A 22,769-nucleotide genomic window follows, 5' to 3' on the forward strand; every position below is an offset into this window, starting at 1 on the left:
CTCTAATTGCATCTCCTGACAGCAGCCTGTCTCATGGTAACGGTGAGAAAAACAACGTCCTTCAGGGACAGGTGCAGAGGGAGCTCTCAGGGAGAGAGTGATTCTCTCATTAGCGTGGTATTGCTTTGTCATCGGTTTGTGTTACTGATATCATAAGTCCTGATGGCACTCATGGGTACGATGTGAAACAAACAGATGTTTGTTGTATACGTGAAATCTTTAGACGGTGTTGTTTTAGCAATAGGTTCCTTTTTCTAGGTGAGAGGTGGCTTAAAGCTGTAGCATGTGAGAAAGAAGCTGAGATCTCCAGTGGACGCATGGGGCATGTGTGGGTGACGCAGGAAGAATGTGATGGGGTCAGATAAACGATTCTGTTTTCCATGTGGATCCAAACCCCAGAGGTGACCTGCAGAGTTGAAAACACCTCTTCTGAGTACTGACCCGTAGGCTACCATAGATCCAGAACATCTGTCCACAATCATGCACAGATGATATTTGAACCATACAGATGAAAGACTAAAGGAACGGAATATGTTGTGGAGAGGACCTGTGCTTGGGCAGTTAGGGTTAGTGCTACTGCTGCTATGTAAAAAAAAAAAGATATTTCCATATAACGTTTTTTTGTACAACTGTACCATTATACCATATTTGTTCTTGAACTAATAATGGACTGATACATTCTACACATAGTTACATTACACTTATACTCTGACTACAATGATGTTTTCTACAATGCAAAAGTTATTATGATCAGATCGTTGGCTCCTGAATGTACTTACTACACCAAGGAGCCAATAAGAAACCTTCTTGAGTGAACCTCCTCCGAACCCTAAACACTAACATGTGTGGGATTTAGCTTGCTGTGGAGATGGCAGAGAGCGCCCGGCTACCTCTGCATTATCCACACTATATTTAAGGTACTTTCAAAACAAAAAATACGTTTAAAACAACGGTTTATAAGTTGCAATATGTAGAACGTTATAATACATGTTTATTCAATCATAACGATCTGATTCAAAATTAATAGTTGTGATGCGTAACCAGCAGTATTTTCCATAAAGAAAGAATGATGAAATAATTGAAATCGATTATTTATTGTTGGTCTTTTTTACAAGACTGACAAGTGCAATTATTGTGTAACAAAGCAAGCATGAGCATTCTCCTCCTCCACAACACCGGTGGGCGTGGAAGAGGAAACCAGCTCTGATCGTTTAAATGCTGGGCAAATTACTCTAGCTGGTTTTTTCAAACTGTAGCAAGACAGAAAGGCACAAGATGGTAAGACAAAAACTTTCGAAATTCTTAGCTTGTAATTGCAATGGCTGTTTTACATTGAATTGATGTGATAGGCTTGTTTTTTTTTCTTCTAGACTACCTACACGGATAAAGGTGAAAAGGTACTGGTATACATCTTGAAAGCAAATACATGTTTCAGTATGAAACAACGAATATATAAACGGCATTATGACGGTGGTGACTTTTATTATGATATAAGTTTAAGAAACTTAAGTGAACTCCAGTGTAGTTTGTAGGAAGTGGCAGAGTTGTATTATATGAAATGCATGTCTAAATTGCTCTTGTATTTGTCTATCTAACTGTCATACTTTTGTCTCAGCATGAGCAAGGCAGGTTCATCTGCTTTGACCACATCACATTCTGGGTTGGAAATGCCAAACAGGTACAATGACCTTCATGACATTGTTGTCTCTGTATGTCAGTCTAGCTTCTTTTTTTTTTTTTTTGCATGTTGTTTCCATTTCAACTCTCACAAACGGAGGAGTATTCTGTGTGTGGATGGCTATTGGTTCTCCTAAGGGGTGGAGGCAATAGCATGAAACCCCAAACCGCACCATCATCCCTCTCCTAATGTGATCCATACTAGGGCTCCAGCTCTGTCTTTGCACTACCAGAAGGCGATCCTTCACTCAACTGACACGCAATGTTTTTCCCCCCACCATGATAACAGTTCTCTGTGCATTATGTGAAATGTATCGCATGTTTTTCATTCGGGGAGAGATGCCCAGCCTGGATTTAAAGGGGGCAACAGGGTCATTTAAAGGGGAGGTTAACATAACGTGGTCGCTCTCACCCTACAATCAACGAAAAGAAATTGCCAATCTGTTTCGCTCCACATGGAGATCCAGAACCCAGTTGACGTGTGTGAAACCTGTTTGTTGAGTGTCTAAGTAGTTTACATCCTGTCCCATCAGGCAGCATCCTACTACTGCAACAAGCTTGGGTTTGAACCTGTGGCGTATCAGGGTTTGGAGACAGGTAACCGGGATGTGGTGTCTCACGTGGTGAAGCAAGGCAAGGTGAGCACCGTCAGGTTCCACTAAAGGGATGCAGTGGAAGTCTGGCCCACCCCATCGTGTGACCGTTTGGTTTGTTGTCATTTACAGATCCTGTATGTGTTCTCCTCTGCCCTCAACCCTGGGAACAAAGGTACAGAACGCAGTGTTGGACAAGCGTGAGGGGTTGAGCCCCTAGCCTGTTTGGTTTCAGTGATATTCGAGCGTATTTTGTGAAACAGAGCGTATTTCTGTTCCCGTGTGTTTAGAAATGGGAGAGCACCTGGTGAAACATGGTGACGGAGCCAAAGACATCGCATTTACGGTGGAGAACTGTGATTTCCTTGTACAGGTAACAAGATAGTTTTCGGTCACAGCCACTCTCTTTGTAGTACCGACAGTGAATTATCTCTGACATGGTTTCTCTGGTCAATGACCTCCACAGAAAGCCAGAGAGAGGGGTGCCATCATTGTGAAAGAGCCATATGTACTCGAGGACAAATTTGGGAAAGTAAAGCTGGCTGTTCTTCAAACGGTTGGTAAAACAAAAACACATTGAATTGTTTAGATATAGTTTGGACTCGTAGATGCATCTTTTAGTGCACTGATGTCTAACCGAAAGTCCTGGTTTCTGCAGTATGGTGACACTACACACACATTTGTGGAGCGAACAGGGTACAAGGGTCAGTTTCTCCCAGGGTTTCAACCCCCTTTACACCTGGACCCCTTGTTGGAAAAGCTGTAAGTATATGGAATTCTGTATAACGCTGTAGAATATTATTATTTTTTGCCTTTTTTTGTGGTAACAGTGACTTGTTGTATTCACAGCCCACGTGGACACCTCGACTTTATTGATCATGTTGTTGGGAACCAGCCAGATGATGAGATGGTGCCTGTGGTGGAATGGTAAATTCGCATTCAATCACAGCCAATCACAGTTTCTCCGTCCACCACCGAAATAAGTGAAGTTTTACGTCAAGTTTGGCTGGATGTTTAGAGAAAAGAGTGAATGAGGGAGGCGGTAGGTATTATGCAACCCTGCCTTTTTGGCAAACACCGGGCGCTAGTATGACTCAACAGTTTTCTGCCTGTGCCTCACATCTGGGATGAGTTAGAGCCCATAGTGGGGCTGAGATCAAAAGGAAGAGAGAAGCTGCTCTCCAAACAAGATGGTTCAGTGGGCTAGACAGATGGAGTCAGATGGCTGAGTGGTTAGGGAATCGGGTTAGTAATCAGAAGGTTGCTAGTTCGATTCCCGGCTATGCCAACCAAATGACGTTGTGTCCTTGGGCAAGGCACTTCACCCTACTTGCCTCGGGGGTAATGTCCCTGTACTTACTGTAAATCGCTCTGGATAAGAGCGTCTGCTAAATGACTAAATGTAAATGTAGACGACCGCGAGCATGAGGGGGGCAGGGCGACCCTTCCCCAACCTGAAGGACCTTTGCCCCCGCAGGTATAGGAGGAACCTCATGTTCCATCGGTTCTGGTCTGTGGATGACAAGCAGCTGCAGACAGACTTCAGCGCCCTGCGCTCCATCGTCGTGGCCAACTACGAAGAGTCGGTGAAGATGCCCATCAACGAGCCGGCCATGGGCAAGCGCAAGTCCCAGATCCAGGCAAGTCGTCCGCACTGATTCGCACCCTTTGTTTTCTTTTTTTAAGATTCACTTCCGCCTCTCTGACCGCCTCGTCTGTGTTAACAGGAGTATGTGGAGTATTACGGGGGCCCAGGTGTCCAGCACATTGCCATGAACACATCAAACATCATCACTGCAGTAAGTCCATCTGTGGCTCAAAATAAAAGCCAGTATCTGCGTCCTTCGTGGGCGGTTTGATTCGTTTTGTTGACGGATCTTGCTTGCTGCTTTTAGATCCGTAATCTGAAGGAGAGAGGGATGGAGTTCATGACTGTTCCGGACACATACTATCTGCAACTGAGAGAGAATCTCAAACGTTCCAAAGTTAAGGTCACAGAGGATCTGGACATTCTGGAGGTGAGGCTTTTTTTTTTTACAAAGAATTGTTTGAGATACAGGACTGATATCTATTCTGTCCTCATTTACACTGTATGGTTTCCAAGACGTGCCTCCTAATTGAAGTGTTTCAGTCATATGTTGGGGAGGGTCAGATTAGGATATTACGTAATTGGTTATGTTAATTAATTGGAAGGTTGCCTGTTCGATTCCTGGCCGTGCCAAATGACATTGTGTCCTTGGGCAAGGCACTTCACCCTACTTGCCTCAGGGAAATGCCCCTGCTCTTACTGAAAGTCGCTCTGGATAAGAGTGTCTGCTAAATGACTAAATGTAAACGTTTTTGAATGTAAACATTTGAATTTCCAGGAGCTGAAGATTTTAGTGGACTACGATGACGGTGGCTACCTGCTCCAGATCTTCACCAAGCCGGTGCAGGACCGGCCCACCGTGTTCCTGGAAGTGATCCAGAGACACAACCACCAGGTGAGGTCACACAGAGTGTTCACACTGAAAGGACATCAAAGTCTTAGTGATTCTGGCTCCATACGACAGATCTGACAAACACAAATAGTCTTTTAGGGAACTCGTCACCATGACGGTGTCTTTGACACCTTGTGTTCTTTTTCTCTCCAGGGTTTTGGAGCCGGCAATTTCAAGGCCCTTTTTGAGGCCATCGAGGCAGACCAGAACGCCAGGGGGAACTTGACTATCCTGACCCCTAATGGAGTTAGCAAGAACATCTGAAGCCAGCAACGACACTTCACTTGTTACTTATCTCCTGCACACTATATAACAAATTTAACTGTACCACATTGGCTATTTATACTCAACCTTGATGCCTGTTAACATTGCTTTAAAGATCTATGCTGTAAACATGACAAACAGTTCCTTGAGGATGTGAGTTACATATGAAACATAATGCCTCAATGCACAATATCAATGCACAATGTGATTTAATTGTTGCATTAACCACAAAAAAAGTCCAAACATTAATTGTTTCTTACCGTAATTGCTTTTGTACTCTTTCAAATGTGCTTTCTATACTGAAGTGCTTTCATTCTAAGTACATGTAATAAAATATATTACTGGATTGTGACTCGTTTAAAAAACAAAACAGAGACAAAAGAGAACTAGAAGTTATAAATATAACAGGGGTAATGTGACCTGGAGTCTCCTTACTTTGTAAAAAGAGATCTTTATGTATATTATAAACAGAGGTACAATCATTAGTCTACATACACTGTCATTGCACCAAATTACCAAAATAATCAGTTAAAATACTTGATACAAGTTGAATGCATTGTCATTAGTTCTCATGAATGAAAACATGGTCCAGATACACAGGTTTCTCTTCAGGACTGAGGCACAGGCTTGTGGGTTTGTCCACATCAGCTGGACATCAGCCCATGATGGTCAGACCAATCAGCACCAGGGGTGGGTGCTCAGACCACATGTCAGTTGAGGGATCCTCTGCAGTTGTCTGCTTCACACAGACATGGGATCTTCTCATCCTCGATGGGGAATTTGTAATCGTAGGTGATCTCCTCGTTGACGCTGATAGGCTGCCGGGAGTAGATCACAATCTTCTTCTGCGAGTCCACTGTGATGATCTTTGCATAGCAGTTTGGCTAAATAAAAAGAAGTTTGAACACGTTGGGAAAAACCTCACCAATAGACTGTGCACAAAAGTACACCTAACCATGAGTCATCAGATTTGTATTTATTTCATTACATAGTCATATTCTCGTGTGTATAGTTGTATATTCGTATTCTAAAACACAATAAGATGGTATTTTCTGTATTTGGAACCAACAGAATACATGATTACGTTAAGGATTATGTGGTAATTTGTCACACATTCAAAAAACAATAATTAGTTTCTATATTTCTGAGTGGCACTACTCACATTGCAGCTGTGGTTAATAAACCTGGCGAGATTCCCACACTTGGTAGCGTCTAAGATGTACTCCTCGTCCACCCTGAACAGATAGCTGCTCCCGATGCCCTGGTCCTCGTAGCGCTTCTCCCTCATGTCCGCTATCAGCTGAGGGCAGGACGCACAGTCAGTCACGTCTACTGGGGGGGGGGGTCAGATGGCTGAGCGGTTAGGGAATCGGGCTATTAATCAGAAGGTTGCCAGTTCGATTCCAGGCCGTGCATAATTAAGTTGTGTCTTTGGGCAAGGCACCTCACCCTACTTGCCTCAGGGGGAATGTCCCTGTACTTACTGTAAGTCGCTCTGGATAAGAGCGTCTGATAAATGACTAAATGTAAATGTACCCAGCAAGACAAAGCTCGACCCTGTGTGGTAATCGTTACTAGTAATCCAGTCCCTGGCATGTCAGCGTGAGGCCTTGTAGTGCCTGGAGCTCTGCTTGTGTGTCTTGTGTGCTCCAGCCTCTCACCTGTCTGATGGTCTGGCCCACGTACTCGATCACCATCTCATCTGCAGCTATGGGCTCCTGGGCAAACAACCCCCAGTCGTGGATGTGGCTGCGGCAGAATCGGATCTTCTTCTTGCGGAACTGAAAGAGCGGGACATCCCCCCCGGGGCGGGGCCTTGTTTGGTGCACGGTAATGGAACCGGGACCGCAGAGCTAAAAAGTCTCAACGCTGGACTTTGTTTGGTGTTCGGATGTCCTCACCTTGAGCTGGTTGAACTTGACCAGGTCGCTGTCGCAGCTGAAGGAGGCCAGCAGGCGGCGCTGTTCCGCCCTGAACTCTGACCCCGAGCGCAGCACGGCCTGTGGCTGGGCTGGGAGGCTACCGCCCTGCAGAGACACGCGCTCTTCATCAGCGTCAACATCATTATAATAATAATAATAATAATAATAATAGATTTTATTTCTAACACACTTTGCCTTTTTTCAAATTTTAAAACAAATCTCAAAGTGCTATAGTTAATATTATAAAAACAAAGTAAAACATCAATATAAAATACAATTCGATCATTAAAACTCATAAGATCTGCTAGAAAGAAATATTTGTAGTCATTTTTCAGTAGTAGTCAGTAGTTTGAGACTGACATTCGTCAGAGATGATCCAAACAGACCTGGAACGGAAACAAATACCTGAGTATTTGTCGGGCGAGAGGGCGTGTCCAGACGTGTGCTGTTGAGATAGTTGATCTTGTCCTTCTTGTCGATTTTGTAGAATCCCTCGCTGCGGGCCGAGCCGGTCACGTGGTTCCGCAGCCAATCATAGCCCTCCTCAACGTCCTCTGTCAGGACTCTGGTGAGTGGAGAGTTGCTAAGGGAAACGAAGGTTTGAGAGTCATACTGACACGACACACCAGAGAGTATTCGAGCTGAACGTCAGGCTAACAGTAACTAAATCAATTCCGACGACAAGAAGCAGCATGGCTTTGTGACTGAAGGATATGAGGGTGAGGGACCCAGTGGGCGTCAGTGAGCCAGCGGACGTTGTCATGCTGCAGCCTCCTCTCGTAGGTAGCCTGCAGGAGCCTGCAGTCCTCCTCGTCCAAGCCTTCCTTCCAGACCCTGTGGAGGACCTCCCTCTCTCCGCCGGGAGAGCGACGGTGAGGGGAGAGACCGGGACAGAGCGAGGCAGCCGCTCTCTGCGCCGACCACGTCCTTTCCCGGCGCTGCACCCTCCTCCACCTCCTCCTCTTCCGTCTCCTCCTCTGCCGTACTCTCCTCCAGAACAGCTTCCCCCTCTCTCTGTCGTCCACCAGGCCGGGCCGGTTCTCCAGGCCCTGCAGGGGGGTCTGGCCCCGGGGCCGGGGCCCGGGGCACACGTCCCCAGAAGCAGGAGACTCCGCTGAGGACAGGCTGCAGGGAGGGGGCGAAATGACGGAGGATGCTGTCAGCCGCTCGTCATACACCAAGGATGACAGAGCAGGGGCGTGTGAGCGAGGTGAGGGGCCCGCCGTCGTTCTACCCAGGGCGCGGAGATGTCTGTGCAGCCTCCTGGGAGGGGTGATGTCCCGGCCGGGCGTGCGGGGGGTGTACAGGTTGGAGGACAGAGAGGGGAGGTGGAAGGGGCTCCGCGGAAGAGGTGGAGGCGGGCTCATCACCAGACTCCCCTCTGAAGGGGTGGTCTCCCTGCCAGGTGTCTTTGGAACGCGACTGGAGTTGTGCGGAGTCCAGACGCTCCTCTCCTCAGCGCCCGGCGTCCTGGGCATGTCCTCGTCGGCCGCGTACGAGACCGCGAGAGCACGCTCTTTGGGATCAGTGTTTGACAGATACAGGAGCTGGGCCATCAAGTCTTCCTCGCTGTCCAGGGAGGAAGCCACGCCCTGACCAGGGGTTTGTGGCAGTTCCACCTCTAGCACAGCAGGGGGGGTCGGCTTGCTCTTGAAGAGCACGTCAGGGTCACTGTCCACCAGGGAGCCCGTGGGGGTGAGCGGCCTCGGGGTCTCTGGTGAGTCCATCTCCCACTCAGGACTGTCAGTCTCGACCTCAAAGTCAGAACACACCACTGCAGAAACAGTGGCAAACACATGGCATTTTTTTGTGGTATATATTCAACAATTGAAGATCAATTCATAAAAAATATATATTTATTCATTAACCACATACTCTACCTGGGAGTCCTATAGGAGAAGGTGCCTGAAGTGGGTGCTGGTGTTCACTAAGTAGATGCTGGGATACTGGGTCTGGTATAAAGAGGCTGTTGGTGTAACCCAACAAGGCTTCCCCCAGATCTCTCTCCAGACCCTCATGGGTTCCCCCCAGCAGGGCTAGCTCCACCTCCAGCTCTGTGCCCGGGGTGAGGGGGGCTGTGGGGGTGCGGGGGGCTGTGGGGGTGCGGGGCGCTTCCAGCTCCATCTCCTCGTCTGACGATATCACCACACACTCCACTCTGCTGTGTTGCCAAGCCCCCTCCTGTGAGCCCTCCTCGTCCTCCTCTTCCTCTCCATAGGTGGAGTCTGGGGATTCATCGCTGTACTCTGAAGAGAAAGACTCCGAAGAGTCCGAGAAGGATTCACTCTCTTCCGAGGAGAAGGGAGAAGAGGAGGAGGAGCAAGACTCTTGCTCTGAAAAGATCCTTTTGTCATCTGGAAAGGAAGAAAGTTGTTTCAGTAGCTGTCTCTCAGTAGAGACGTTATCTAGTTGCACAGTATGCGTTAAAAATCCTTTCAAAACAAATACCCTCTGTGGAAAGTTCATCTCCTGTTGCCTCGACTTCATCATCATCCAGTCTATTATCCTCATTCTGTTCCTCATCATCACCCTCTTCACACCGCTAAAACATCACATCGAGCAAACATCAGCAACATCAACCTTAACATATATCACAACACAATAATAATCAATTTCTCATCACATGAACAGTTGAAATCTTAGAGCACCTGGCTGTTGGGACAGAAGTCGTTCTGTTCACTTCGTTCCTCTTTTTGTTCTGCACCCTCCTCCTCCTCTTCCTCCTCCTCCTCCTCCTCTTCCTCCTCCTCCTCCTCCTCCTCCTCCTCCCCCTCACTGTCGAGCTCAAGAGGCCTCGCATGTCTCCGCTTAACGGCCGAACTGCCGCCCCCAGCGAGAGAGGTCTGGTCCGGGGTGAGACCCGCCACGCCACCCTCCTGCGCCTCGGCTGAGGAATGACAAAAACCTTATTTCTGTCCATACGAGTGCCGCCATAAGCGCAGTTCAATTCTGCCGACTGCGTATGACCCCCCAGCACTGACCTGTGACCCCGTGTCCATCCCCCTCATGCGCAGAGAGGCCGACCTCTGGTTTGGGATCCTCACTAGTATCACCGAGCCGTTTCTTCTTCACCTGCGTGTAAAATAATTTTCAGTTGTCATGACTCTCAACTTAATCACATCTGGCATTTTACATCTGAAGTTTGGTAACAGCCGTACCTTGAAAGAAGGCAGTTGGACAGTCTTACGCAGGCCAGCGATCAGCGTGAGAGGGTCTCTAGGGTGCGCCCTGTCCTCCGCTCTCTCCTCTCCTTTCCCTGGCATCACAGCAGTCTGGGACATGGGGAGGCATGACCATTGCAAACGTACCCAAACCAGAAAGAGACATGGCTCATGTTATCCACTAGGGGGCGTCGTGAGATCTCTTACTGCGACGCATGCGACGCGCTCACCTTCGCTTTCTGCTCCTGGTCATCCCACCACTCGTCAAACGCCCTGAACGCCACCCCTTCGACCATTTTGCGAGTGATATCCTTCCTCGTGATGGATTTGAGCTCGTCGATGATGAAGGAAATGACTTTGTCCACAGTGACCTTGTGCAGGTCCTTCCTTGGAGGAAGGTAACCTGGTGGGGGCACGGAGGGGTCAAACCTTGGGATGGGGGGCAGGGGCCAAGGGGGGGCACTGAAAGGAACGAGCATGTTTCTCTGAGGTGGGTAAAGAATCTTGTCCGACTGCTGATTGCTTATTGGGTAGGGGTACGCTAGGGGCGGGATAGGGGGGGGGGCAACTAAAGGTGGAGGGGGTCCGAGGACAGCGGGAAGCGGGGGGAGAGGGGGAGGAGGTAGTGGGATGCCCTGACCAGGCACAGGTACAAAGCCAGGAGGGGGGATAGGAATGGTGCCGTTGGAGAGAGGGACTGGAAAGGGTAGGATAGAAGGAGGGATTGGAGGGTGAAGGTTCCTGGGGGGAAATTGAACCGGGAGGTTAAAGGGCATTATTCGTGTGCGACCATTCGCAGGCGAAGCTGAGGGCTTCGGGTTAGAGACAGGGTTTGGAAGGTTTCCACTGAAGTATGAAGTGGGAGGCTGAGGTGCAGAGATGTGGAAGTCTTCTTCTGACGAAGGCAGGACCTGTGTCTGCAATGACAAAAAACGAGCAATACAATTATAAAAGAATCTATGGCAGATTGAAGCACATAACATTTTACAATTTACACAAACACCTGCCACTGTGGACCAAAGTACACTACTATCTCACATTCTCATAACCTTATCCGGAAATGAGAAAAAATATTAAATTGAATTATTATAAATATAAATAGTTATTCTATATTAATGATAACCCTGCTTTCTTTACCCAAGAGGTCGGTAAGAGTCTAGTCTTCACATCCGTTTGGTCGGAGGTGCTCTGGTCTGTGTGGCCTTTAATCTTTAACGTTAGAGGGATGTTTCCAGAGGTCTGAGGGGTCTCTGTGAAGGGCTCCACAACAGCAGCGAGCTGTTCCTCTTCCCCGCCGGGGACGTGGGATGAACTGCCGTCTTCCAGGTTGCCGGCAGTGCGCGGGATGCCGTTGAAGCGAGATCCGCTGAGCACCGGGCTCTCCTGCAGACGTTCCGCCGTCTTCAGACCCCCGTCGCCGAGGAGGGGGGCGAGGAGGGAGGCGGGGAGGGGGGCGCCGGAGCCCTGGTTCTTCCTCAGGAGCATCTCGATGCGAGTGTCCAAGCTGTGGCTCTGCGTCTCCCGGGCGGGGGTTCCGGAAGTGTCCGGAGGCGAGGGGGGAGAGTCCGCCATGCAGATATGATGCTCCGCCGTTGCCGTTTTTGCCCTCTGACCCACAGGTGTGGGAGCGATGCTCGAGACACGGGCAGAACCGCCGCCCAGAGAGGGAAGGGGGAAGAGAGAGAGGGCCTCTTTGCCTGGGTGGGTGTTCTGAGACCACGGAAGGGAAACCCTGTGGCTGTCGGCGGAGTCGTGTATCTGGGACTGGAGGGGGAGTGGAGGAGGTGGGTGGAGTGGCTGGAACAGGGAGCTCAGCTGGGAGCTGCGGTGGAATCTCCCTTGGTAGCGTCCTGACTGGCGAAGGCTCCCGCCCGGACCGTCGCTCCTGGAGCGTCTGTGAACACTGTAGGAGGAGTGTTCCCCCTGGCTGGCTTGGTGGATGGGCGTGGTCTGCTGGCTGGAGTAGCAGGAGTCTTGAGACATAGGGGTTCCAGACAGGCAGGGCGTGCGAGGGGTGCCTTGAGATTGGGGCGTCTGCCCCAAACTTCCTGGAGTGTCCTGCCAAATACTGGAATATGCTGTGTCCAGGGAGAGAGGCGTCGCAATGCTGGTCGGACTGGAAATGCACCCCGTGAATGTGGAGATCTGATCATTGTGTGTCAGGGTAGTTTTGGTGCCCTGAGGGAGATGGAAAGTACAGAACAGAAATGACTGGATCTTTCCAGGCCTCAGCATGTCACTGGGGACAGATAAATCAAGAAATATTTGATGCGGTTTTTGTGAGAAATAATAAAATAAAATTTAAATAAATAAAAAAACATAGCAAAATGTTACCAGAAAACGATCAGTTAGATATTGGAGGGTGACGTCATTGATTCCCACTGGCACAGTCTGAGGAGTGTAGTGTCCATTAATAAGAAGATGGACATATCGCAAACGGTTATCACCTGGGAAAGATATGGTATAAAACATAGCAAATAGTTTATAATTGAATTACAACACATACATACATGTAGCTGGATTTACATGTGTGTATGTTTGCAGATGGATTGATTTCTAGACAAACATACATAAGGGACAGAGGACAGTCCTGTTCTTCACTTTACCTCTTGGATCAAGCTCCACATGAATGATGTTCCCCATGACAGATGTCTCATGAAGGTGCTGTACTGCATCCTTAGCGGCCTTGACTGTGTCAAAAATGACTTTGGCAATTCCTAAATGCTTTTTGTTTTGAGGATTGTATAAAATGTCCACTTCTTCGATCTGTCCGTATTTCTTGCATAAGTCAGTCAAGAAACCCTCTCGGACGTTGTCATTTAACCGTGCAAACGTCACTTCTTTGGGAGGAATTGGGCCGACATAGCATTCATCAACCTGAAACACAAATCATGTGACAGAACAATTTCAGTACAACTTTCCGATAATAATTGTCTGACCATCATCACAGGTAAGTGATACCACCTTAAATTTAGGAACTAGAAGATCAATCTCATCGTATTTGGTCCAAAGACGGCATATTCTGGGGTCTCTGACTGTGTCCACTGCAAACACTCCTAAGTCTTGAACCTAACGAGAAAACATAGCATTTAATGTCAACGTAGCAATATAATAAACTAGCATTTAATATGTATTGATTTGTTCTGATGTCTAAACAGTGTTACAGTCATTCAAATCAGCAAATATATAAAAAGTAAAAGAGTAAAAAAGCTTACAGGCATATTGAAAAGCTGCCCATCATAACGATAGACTTTAAAAAATCCATTTGATAACACTGGATCTATAATCAATTTGCAACTTCTCCAATGTTGAGGTGGTTGGTTCTCTCGGTCAATAGCCTGATGTTTGTTTTCCATTACATTCACTAAACCTGAAAACATTCAAATAGATTCACATTATCGGGTAGAAAGGGAAATATTTCAATATGAAACTATGAAAAACGACTTTCAAACCAACGTAGTCTATGGTACACTGTAATTAATCACATAAATAATCGCAATGTTTTTGAAGGCGTAAGAGCTGAATATTTCTCGACGCTCGCCATTGTGGTACGCCCCAGCAGGTGATGGAGACCGTGCGAATCACCTGTATCCTTACTAATAATGTGTTATAGGATTTCACTTATGTTATAAGTACATTAAAAGTAACTGTCCCAATTGTTTTATGTTTTAGACCGTAGGCTATATATTAATTTATGTAAAATATTTCAAATTTACCTGTACGGATGTTTCCTTCACGAAGGACCTACATTGTGCACCTGTCGTCATCGCGCTTGTCTCCCTCGGTGATTTCAGAGGTTCATACAGGCCAGGGTATTTGTGAATCCTTCCGCACATTCGATACTCCGAAGAGTATAACTAGGATACATTTCACACAAGCAACAAAATATAGGTCCACAAAAAAAATCTGGAAAGTAAGTTGTGGGCGTGTTAATGTATTAACTTTCAACATCAGTTGTATTGTGGATTAATCGACAGTGTTTTCCAAAGTTCCATATTGCCATGCACCTTATCTACATAGGCCGACTGATGGGCCTATCAATGTGACTCGACATCACATGCAGGTTTATGAACAATATGTTTTCCTTCTAGGCTAAATCTAGGCTACCTCCATCTGTCCATTCTCTGCAGGTGTGGTCTGACAAGGATGCCCTGTATTTGCTAACATGTCCCTCCCTGCCCTAACGTGATTTCTGTTTTAATTTAGTTTAATATGGCTTTTCAATTAACCGCTTTGTTCACCTGTCTATCATATGAGTTACAGAGGGGATACACATTATATCAGGCCGTTTTTCACCTGATTTAATGTGTATTCCCTCCCCTAACATGCAAAGGGTCTGTCCTGGCATCATGTATGTTATTCTGTGTTCTTTTGGTCACAATGAACAACATTACATTTTACATTTAGTCATTTAGCAGATGCTCTTATCCAGAGCGACTTACAGTAAGTACAGGGACATTCCCCCCAAGGCAAGTATAGGGTGATGTGCCTTGCCCAAGGACACAACATCATTTAGTACGGGCGTGAATCGAACCAACAACCTTTTGATTAATAGCCCGACTCCCTAACCTCTCAGCCTCTGACAGCCTCTGACAACCTGAGATAATATGGAGACGTCTGCTCTTTTTCTAGCAAAAGTTACAGAGGGGATAGACATTATCAGCCGTTTTTTCACCTGATATAATGTGTATCCCCTCCCCTAACATGCAAAGGGTCTGTCCTGCCATCATGTATGTTATTTTCTGTGTTCTTTTGGTCACAATGAACAACCTGAGATAATATGGAGATGTCTGCTCTTTTCCAGCAGTCCTATGGAACGGGTTTTTAAGGGGCACTGTTTCGACAGCGCCATTGGGCTGCGCTTCAATACCGCCATCTAGTGTCTTAAAGTGCAAATTACAAGTGCAGGTCTCACAGAAAACCACCAGATGGCGATGGTAAAGCGCAGCCCTATGGAACAGGTTTTTAAGGGACACTGTTTCGACAGCGCCATTGGGCTGCGCTTCGATACCGCCACCTAGTGGTTTAATGGGAACATTACAAGTGCAGTTCTCACAGTAAACCATCAGATGGCGATGGTAAAGCGCAGCCCTATTGAAGGGGTTTTTAGGGCACTGTTTCGACAGCAAAAGTTACAGAGGGGATACACATTATATCAGGTGAAAAATGTGTATCCCCTCTGTAACTAGAAAAGAGCAGACATCTCTATATTATCTCAGGTGAGATCTACAGAGGATGTGCATACTGGAAGTTTACATTGAAGAAAATATCCGATTTATTTTTACAATTAACAATAACATCGATATTTTCCCACAATGGTCAAATTCTTCTACTGCTGATAGAAAAATCCAAATTGTAAATGTAAAAAGACATACATGCTCAGTGAATACAAAACGGGCCAATGAGCTCTATATATTTTAACACTGCGCCATGTGGTTCTGGTAAGCACACACACTCCTGGAAGCTTATGAAGCTATCATTTTATAAAATCTTGGTTATGTAGTCCAGCTCCTTCAGTTTTTCAGTCTGACAGTCAGTTTTGTGAACGACCAGCGTGTAATAGAAGTGCACAGCAAACACAATGAACAACAGTCCAACAAGCAACATGATGGAGGAGGAAGTGATGGCTGCCTCGCTTGAGCTCATGTCATTTTTTTCCAGATTATTTGGATTAAGCGGCAAAAACTTGATCCAGACTACAAGAACCACCTCCACCAAGGAGAGCAAAGTGCCAACAACAGTGGACAAGATCCAAGCTGCCTCAACGTAGGAGTGCAAGCTCTTCTGGGGAGACTCAAACACCAAATTCTTGATGTCAAGTCTGGCAAGCGCATCAAAGTGTGGAAGGAGACAGGTGCTGATCACAAGGGCAAAGAGATGGACTGCCACCAGAGTGGTAGTGCAGGCACTGAAAGCAACCAGCAGCCAACGGGGATACGGGTCAGTCGACTCCAGGTCCATCTCCACCACGGCCACCTAGGAGCATGAAGAAACAGCATTTAATATTGTGTCATGCCCAGTTCTTGTTTTTTTCAAATGTATGGTCGTTATCAGGCTTCCACAGAGCTTGATAACAACCCATTCATTTGAATCAGGTGTGTTGGAGCATGGAAACATCTCAAACATGCAGGACAGCGGTCCCTGAGGACCAGGATTCAACACCCCTGCACTAGTGTTTCCCTGTGTTCTCTGTGTCATCAGTTTCACCTGTGTCTCGTTACGTCAGGTTTTCAGTTTTTGCTCGTTTGTTGTAGTTAGTTTCACCTGTGTCTAGTTTGGTGCGCTTGTATGGTCCCTTCCTTGTTGTGTACATTTGAGTATACTCTGCTTGTTTCCGGTAAATTAATACTTTGATTTCCTCGACCCTGTCTTGCCGGCCTCTCCTTGTGCTTGGCTCCACACTCTAGCATCTCACTGTGACACATTGACAATTATTCATATGGTATCACTGTGACAATTTGTGTAAAATGTATAAAGGTCCTTAATGGTTTATGCTAAAACAGGGTGACTTCATTAGAAAGGAATGTGACACTAGCCATAAAACTCACTTGAATAAATGTCCCATATTTACACACATACAAAATCCCCTTTTATGTTCCTGGCATTTTTTAACCCTCGTGCTGCTTTTGGGTCACATGACCCAAAGGTTCACAACGAACTGTCGTTGTGTTTACCCAATTTTGCCCAATACAAAAATAAATAGCATTTTCTTTTAACCTTTGCAATGTGGGGGGTCTGAGACAGCCCGACGGTGCAGCCCGCTGCTGTGACAATTACAGGAAACAATAAGATGTATGTCAGTGGTTTGTGGTAGCTCACAGGATATGGACACAGCTATAGCCTCCCACTCAATGCAGATGTGGGGAGTCAGGTGGCTGAGCGGTGAGGGAATCGGGCTAGTAATCCGAAGGTTGCCAGTTCGATTCCCGGTCATGCCAAAGACGTTGTGTCCTTGGGCAAGGCACTTCACCCTACTTGCCTCGGGGGAATGTCCCTGTACTTACTGTAAGTCGCTCTGGATAAGAGCGTCTGCTAAATGACTAAATGTAATGTAATGTAAATGTCTTACACAGAGGTTAAGTGTCTGCTGAGTGAATACACTTATTCATTGTTTTACTTCTTTTTTATTAAGAGAATTTACTTTTTAACAAACATAGGTATATGGTTAAATAGGCACATGTATTCCAAGTCCACTAGAATAGATGGTATTATATTATGCCTTTTGGAAGGTAGACCTCAACTATGTACACGTCTTCTTCTCTCCCTCTGGGTGTTTCACATAGGAGTATCCTGGCATCTCTCTTCTATGCATGAGTTCAGGTGGAAGTTCTCAAAGTACACAAAGAAGTGGGTGGAGCAGGTAAAGTCAACAGGTTTCTATCTGTATGGGAACTAAAGTCTCAGGTGAGCCACTCTCTTGCACGGCAGGGCAGGCACTACAGAACCAAGAGGAGTCCTATTTACTCTGGCGGAAGTTGTAGAAGGTACAAAATCTAGCAGAGGGAAGGCTCTGTGTGTTGGCTCTCTGGGTATCACTATACGGTGCTTCTATTTCTCCTGTGGAAGTAAGTCTTGACAAAGAAAAGGTCGGTTTTACTACCCACATCCTTGTCTGCATTCTGAGAGGCATGACAAAGAGTGTGTCAGGGGTGAGCAGTGGACATAGCAGAAGGGAGGATTTTAAAGTTGTTATTGTTGGTGATGGGGGATGTGGAAAAACATCCCTCTTAACGGTTTACACAAAGGGAAACTTTCCAGAGGTAAGACTCGCTGATCTTGATCATCTACTAACCTGTACGATACTATATTGTGTATGATTTATAACAGTCCTACGAACAGGACACTTTTGAATACCATCGCTCTACATTGTATAGCTAATTAAATAATTACATTTGAATTAAACAGTGTGTACATTATTGACAACATATTGTGACAGTAAACAATCTTACATTTATCTTTCAGAAACATATTCCATCTGTGTTTGAAAATGTGGTTGCCAATGTGAGGTATAGAGGGGCTGAGTTTCGCTTACACCTCTACGATACTGCAGGTAAGGTCTGGAACCTACTCTGTACACATGCTTTTGAAAGCACCCGGCAAAACAAGTATGTCAGGTATAGTGGACATTTTGCATTGCAAGTCAAAGGTGTCTGAGCAATGCCTTTACAACCTAAGAATGTTAGAGCATTAGGTATAATTGGAGGACGTTAGTGATTGGACTGACTGGAATGTAAAGCCATGCTAATTGTTTTCAGCTTTATTCAAAGCCTATGAACATGCATAATTTTCAATGTGGTAATATCTGTTCCATTAACCTTAGGTCGAGAAGACTATGACAGATTACGGCCTCTTTCTTACCAGAATGTCAACCTGGTACTGATCTGTTATGATGTCACCTGCCCCTCATCCTTTGAGAATGTTTTGATAAAGGTACCGCACTGTTTTCTTATGCCATGACAACTATCTTCTAGTCGATCTATCTATAACCGATTATCGATAATCGGGTGTTATCTTGCAGGGTCTGAGTAATGCATTGTTTACACGACCTTTGTATAAATCTCCACCAACATTTTTCATGATTGCGTTATATATTTACATTTAGTCATTTAGCAGACGCTCTTATCCAGAGCGACTTACAGTAAGTACAGGGAGGCAAGTAGGGTGAAGTGCCTTGCCCAAGGACACAACATCATTTGGCACGGAAGGGAATCGAACTGGGAATCAAACGGGAATCGAACTGGCAACCTTCAGATTACTAGCCCGGTTCCCTAACCGCTCAGCCACCTGACTCCCTCCCTATATGCGCTCTCAGTGGTACCCAGAGGTGCGTCACTTCTGCCATGGTGTACCAGTCATCCTGGTTGGATGCAAGGCAGATCTACGGAAGGACAAAACCCTGGCAAGAAAGCTTTGGTCCTCAGGCCAAAATCTTATCACATACATCCAGGTACGAACTCTACACATACCAGTAGTGTCCAAATGGTTTTAGATCAATGAAAGGATGGACTTACCTGTACACTGACTAAGAGAGTACTTTTTCCTGAAATCTAAATCATAATTTTATTATTTTCCTCAACAGGGAGAAGAAACCAAAAGGAAAATAAATGCTGAGCTGTATATGGAATGTTCAGCCAAGTGCAATGAAAACGTGGATGACATATTCAGGGAGGCGACTAAGAAAGCCCTTGCAGCAACGAACCCACCCAAAAACCCAGAGAGGAAGGGGAGGGAGCCTTGTGCACTTCTGTAACAGCCACGAAACCACCAAGTAAACGCTAAGCTAACACTAGTCTGAAAACTGACCAGATAGACAACCAAACTTTTGCCTGAATGACAGCTGACATCCACATACTAAACATATCTACTGTAAAGTTTTTTTGCTGACACATTTCTGTGGTTTCCAATCATTACCGAGCACATTCAGGAAAATACACTGTTTATGCAAAAACTGTGACTAGAAGAAATAGCCAATGGTAGCATTCAAATTTAGACATAAAATCCTTTATTAGTCATAATTGGCCTCTTGCATATGTTGAAAACAAAGGAAAAGATATACTATATATAAAAGCTTTAAGAATAAATAAACAGTTCATATGGTTCATGGGAGCATGTAACCAATCTCCTCTGTGATGTTCATAACTACATATTTGTAGAGCACAAAATATTTCCTAAATGATACTGTAGGCCTATTACACAGACCAAGACCGCAAAGCATGAAAGTAACCCACATTCAATGGTCAATGCCGTGTATACTGTCTGTCTAGAAGTAGATGCAGTATGTGTCATTTTCCTGAAAGTGGTTATCTGTACCTAACTGAGAAGAGAAATATACAGTGTGTATGAGTGTGTGTGTGTGTGTCTAAATATATATATATATATCCATCTGTGTGAAGTGTAATTCTGCTTAGAATATGTTACTTCACATGAAACAGTCTGAAGATTGCACATAATGTGACAGACATTTCAGATGTGCCACTTGACAAGTCATTTAAAAAGCTAAAAATCCACACAGGAACCATATATAGCTGGAGTGAGCCTTATCATGCAAAAACAATACGTATAAAAGTTACTGTCATCAGTTCACCCTTTAAAAACAGTTTGGCATACTTCTCAATACAGTTTCAATCTACTGTATCCTTGACAACCTTTCCCAACGAGCCTACATTCCTTTTAGCTGAGGGTTATCAGCTGAATGTCCAGATGTCTTCATACAGTATTAGACAATTCTGTACCCAGCCTTGGTTCTCCTTATCCCTTCTTCGTGACATTACAGATATACAAACTTATTTTTTTGTTTTTTGTTGTTGTTTTTTAACGAAACCTCTGCAACCTGAACGTTTTCAATCCACAAGTAACACTTGTTGTATTACAGCAATACATACTATGCATTCAGAGCTATGCATTCATTACAGAAATATTATAATTTGTTTTAACTTTCTTTGTAAAGGGGTACAAGAATTGGCTTAGAGTAAAATCCTTACAAAATTCTGGAGCTCATCTAAGTTTGGTATTTTAAAGCATCTAACATCTTTGGTTAGATCTCAGCTTCTTTGTAACAAAATACATGGAAAAAAAAACACTTCACAAAAGATCAACATTCACAGAAATCCATTTTCAGGAATTCGGTTAATATGATCAGTCATTCGTCTCTAAGTTTCTCATGACTGTGCAGTAATGTAGATACCACAAAGTTAATGTTTAAAAATACTCAGAACTTGTTAACTGTAACACCGCTATGATACATTAACAAGAGTACATGTACCATTTTTTCACTGATAGACTATACAATCTGATTCAACATGACATGAGAAATTGGCAGTGATAGTATCTAATCTCGTTTAGTTTTTTGATTGATTCTGTAAACTGTAGCTCTGAGTAACTGAAAAGCCCTTCTGGTGTATTTCGGTTTATGTGAAGTGCTGAATTACAGTAAACAGATTGACACCATTACTTGGTGAATTTATGTAAATGCGAAAGAAAATCATCAAATGTTTCACAAAGTAGTTGAACGTGTAAAACCTGGTGTTTCTGATCAGTATTAGAAATGGACAACAGGGCTCAGACAGTCAGCCTCTCCCCTGTGGTCCAGTTGATTCTGAAGGCGGGTGATATTGGACAGCTCTTCTAGCTCCTTGATCTGCCGGTCAGTTTTGTGACTGACCAGTGTGCGGTAGAAGTGCACAGCAAACACAATGAACACCAGACCGAAAGGCACCATGATGGAGGTGGAGGCGATGGCTGCTGCCTCACCCGAGCTGATGGTCCCGTTGATCTTCCCACCTCTGAGTGGCAAGAACTTGACCCAGCACAAGAGAACCACCTCCGTAAGGAACAACAGGGTGCCGATGACGGTGGAGAACGCCCAGGCCAGCTCAATGTAGTGGTGCATACGCTCGTGGGGAGACTCATTCACTGAGTTCAAGTTGTGGACATTGCTCACCGCTTCAAGGTTTGGAAGGATGCAGGTGCTGATCATGAGAGCGAAGAGGTGCACTGCTACAAGGACGGTAGTGCAGGCGCTGAAGGCAATCAGCAGCCCCGGTGGATACGTGTGGTCTGGCTCCAATTGCACTTCCACCATCGCCACCTAGACAAAAATACAAATTTAAATAAAAGGTTCAAAGCTACAATGTATACCATTTGATTCAATATATGCAAATGCAGTTAACATACTGTAATAAAGAATACCAAAATTGATCGTTAAAATCGTCAATGGCTTCTAAATTACACTCGAGGCAAGATTGCTGACACCAAACTTCACGCGCGAGTCATACGAAGTCTCACTGCGTCACACATTTGCAGAGTAGCCTATCGTGGTTTACACCAACACATTGACTTGTATGTACTTTAAACTATTAACACCCTGCTACTAAACATACACAGTTAAGTGGTTACCCGTAGCCTAGATATGTCATCAAATGTTGCCAACTAGAACTAGCGAGCGTTCTTGCACATTTCATTTGACAGGGCATGACAGACCGGGTCAGGTCGCTATCTATGTGCATTAACATTCGTCCTTAGCCAACTTTCCGTCTATTGTAACGTTACTCACCATTGCGAAACCAGACAAAAGAGCTGATGTCCGACTTGTAGCCTTCAATTTGGCACGGCTCAGATATAGCTTTCTCCATGATAGAGCTTGTAAAGAGTGTTCGTTCAAACTCATTTTGGTGTTGCTAGCTCTGCTACCTTTCCCAACTTTTAAAAACTTTCTAGCAAGCAATGTTGTGCTACTAGCTAACAATTAACCTTTTCTATTTCAGCACTTGGAAGTCGTTTGGTAGACTTTGACTTAAAGTTCACGTGATTTAAGTATATATTTTTTAAAGTCTAATCACAATGTACTCCCTAGAACGAGACTATATACAAAAAGTGTGCAACTAGCTTGCTGGCTACATCCCAAAACTTCAAGCTAGTGCAGCAGTTTGTAATTCAGGAAACTCACAACACAAATTGTGCTACCCACCCACAATCCTACAGTGCTCTGCTGAAACCGAGGTAAGGTTGATAATGTAGCTTTATTTTTTAATTAGTTTCATTTGGTCATACATACATGAGTTCACATCTGATTTTAATTTGTGTGTATATATATATATATACATGAGACATTCTCTCAATCTCTCAGATTTAACCGTGTATTAGTTACACTGTTGATGTTTTATTTAGCCTTAC

At 45.1% G+C, this 22,769-nt stretch overlaps 4 protein-coding genes and 1 pseudogene across 4 annotated transcripts; 2 read left to right on the top strand and 3 right to left on the bottom strand.

Annotated features, from left to right (window-relative positions):
• Positions 1-1,250: 1,250 nt before the first annotated feature.
• Positions 1,251-5,268, top strand: hpdb (4-hydroxyphenylpyruvate dioxygenase b). The gene is made up of 14 exons (XM_067231172.1): positions 1,251-1,278; positions 1,371-1,397; positions 1,616-1,678; positions 2,211-2,315; positions 2,403-2,445; positions 2,561-2,643; positions 2,737-2,826; positions 2,929-3,032; positions 3,120-3,197; positions 3,748-3,910; positions 3,998-4,069; positions 4,166-4,288; positions 4,637-4,753; positions 4,904-5,268. The coding sequence occupies exons 1-14, from the start codon at positions 1,276-1,278 to the stop codon at positions 5,012-5,014; spliced, it is 1,182 nt and encodes a 393-aa protein (XP_067087273.1). The 5' UTR covers positions 1,251-1,275; the 3' UTR covers positions 5,015-5,268.
• Positions 5,269-5,271: 3 nt separating this feature from the next.
• On the bottom strand, positions 5,272-13,453 carry LOC136937825 (histone-lysine N-methyltransferase SETD1B-A-like). The gene is made up of 17 exons (XM_067230942.1): positions 13,313-13,453; positions 13,062-13,166; positions 12,704-12,974; positions 12,432-12,544; positions 11,235-12,242; positions 10,328-11,014; positions 10,095-10,208; positions 9,918-10,008; positions 9,585-9,823; positions 9,385-9,478; positions 8,817-9,290; positions 7,652-8,710; positions 7,342-7,508; positions 6,916-7,041; positions 6,676-6,795; positions 6,177-6,314; positions 5,272-5,898 (listed from the first exon to the last, which is right to left on the bottom strand). The coding sequence occupies exons 1-17, from the start codon at positions 13,451-13,453 to the stop codon at positions 5,725-5,727; spliced, it is 5,121 nt and encodes a 1,706-aa protein (XP_067087043.1). The 3' UTR covers positions 5,272-5,724.
• Positions 13,454-15,401: 1,948 nt separating this feature from the next.
• On the bottom strand, positions 15,402-16,223 carry LOC136937826 (calcium release-activated calcium channel protein 1 pseudogene; annotated as a pseudogene).
• Positions 16,224-17,525: 1,302 nt separating this feature from the next.
• On the top strand, positions 17,526-19,585 carry LOC136938017 (rho-related GTP-binding protein RhoF-like). The gene is made up of 5 exons (XM_067231218.1): positions 17,526-17,857; positions 18,060-18,147; positions 18,418-18,527; positions 18,910-19,044; positions 19,177-19,585. The coding sequence occupies exons 1-5, from the start codon at positions 17,726-17,728 to the stop codon at positions 19,345-19,347; spliced, it is 636 nt and encodes a 211-aa protein (XP_067087319.1). The 5' UTR covers positions 17,526-17,725; the 3' UTR covers positions 19,348-19,585.
• Positions 19,577-22,513, bottom strand: LOC136938015 (calcium release-activated calcium channel protein 1-like). The gene is made up of 2 exons (XM_067231217.1): positions 22,150-22,513; positions 19,577-21,684 (listed from the first exon to the last, which is right to left on the bottom strand). Exons 1-2 carry the CDS (start codon positions 22,261-22,263, stop codon positions 21,136-21,138), a joined length of 663 nt encoding a protein of 220 aa, XP_067087318.1. The 5' UTR covers positions 22,264-22,513; the 3' UTR covers positions 19,577-21,135.
• Positions 22,514-22,769: the final 256 nt, after the last annotated feature.

Source organism: Osmerus mordax, chromosome 28, assembly GCF_038355195.1.
Source record: "Osmerus mordax isolate fOsmMor3 chromosome 28, fOsmMor3.pri, whole genome shotgun sequence".
NCBI lineage: Eukaryota > Metazoa > Chordata > Actinopteri > Osmeriformes > Osmeridae > Osmerus > Osmerus mordax.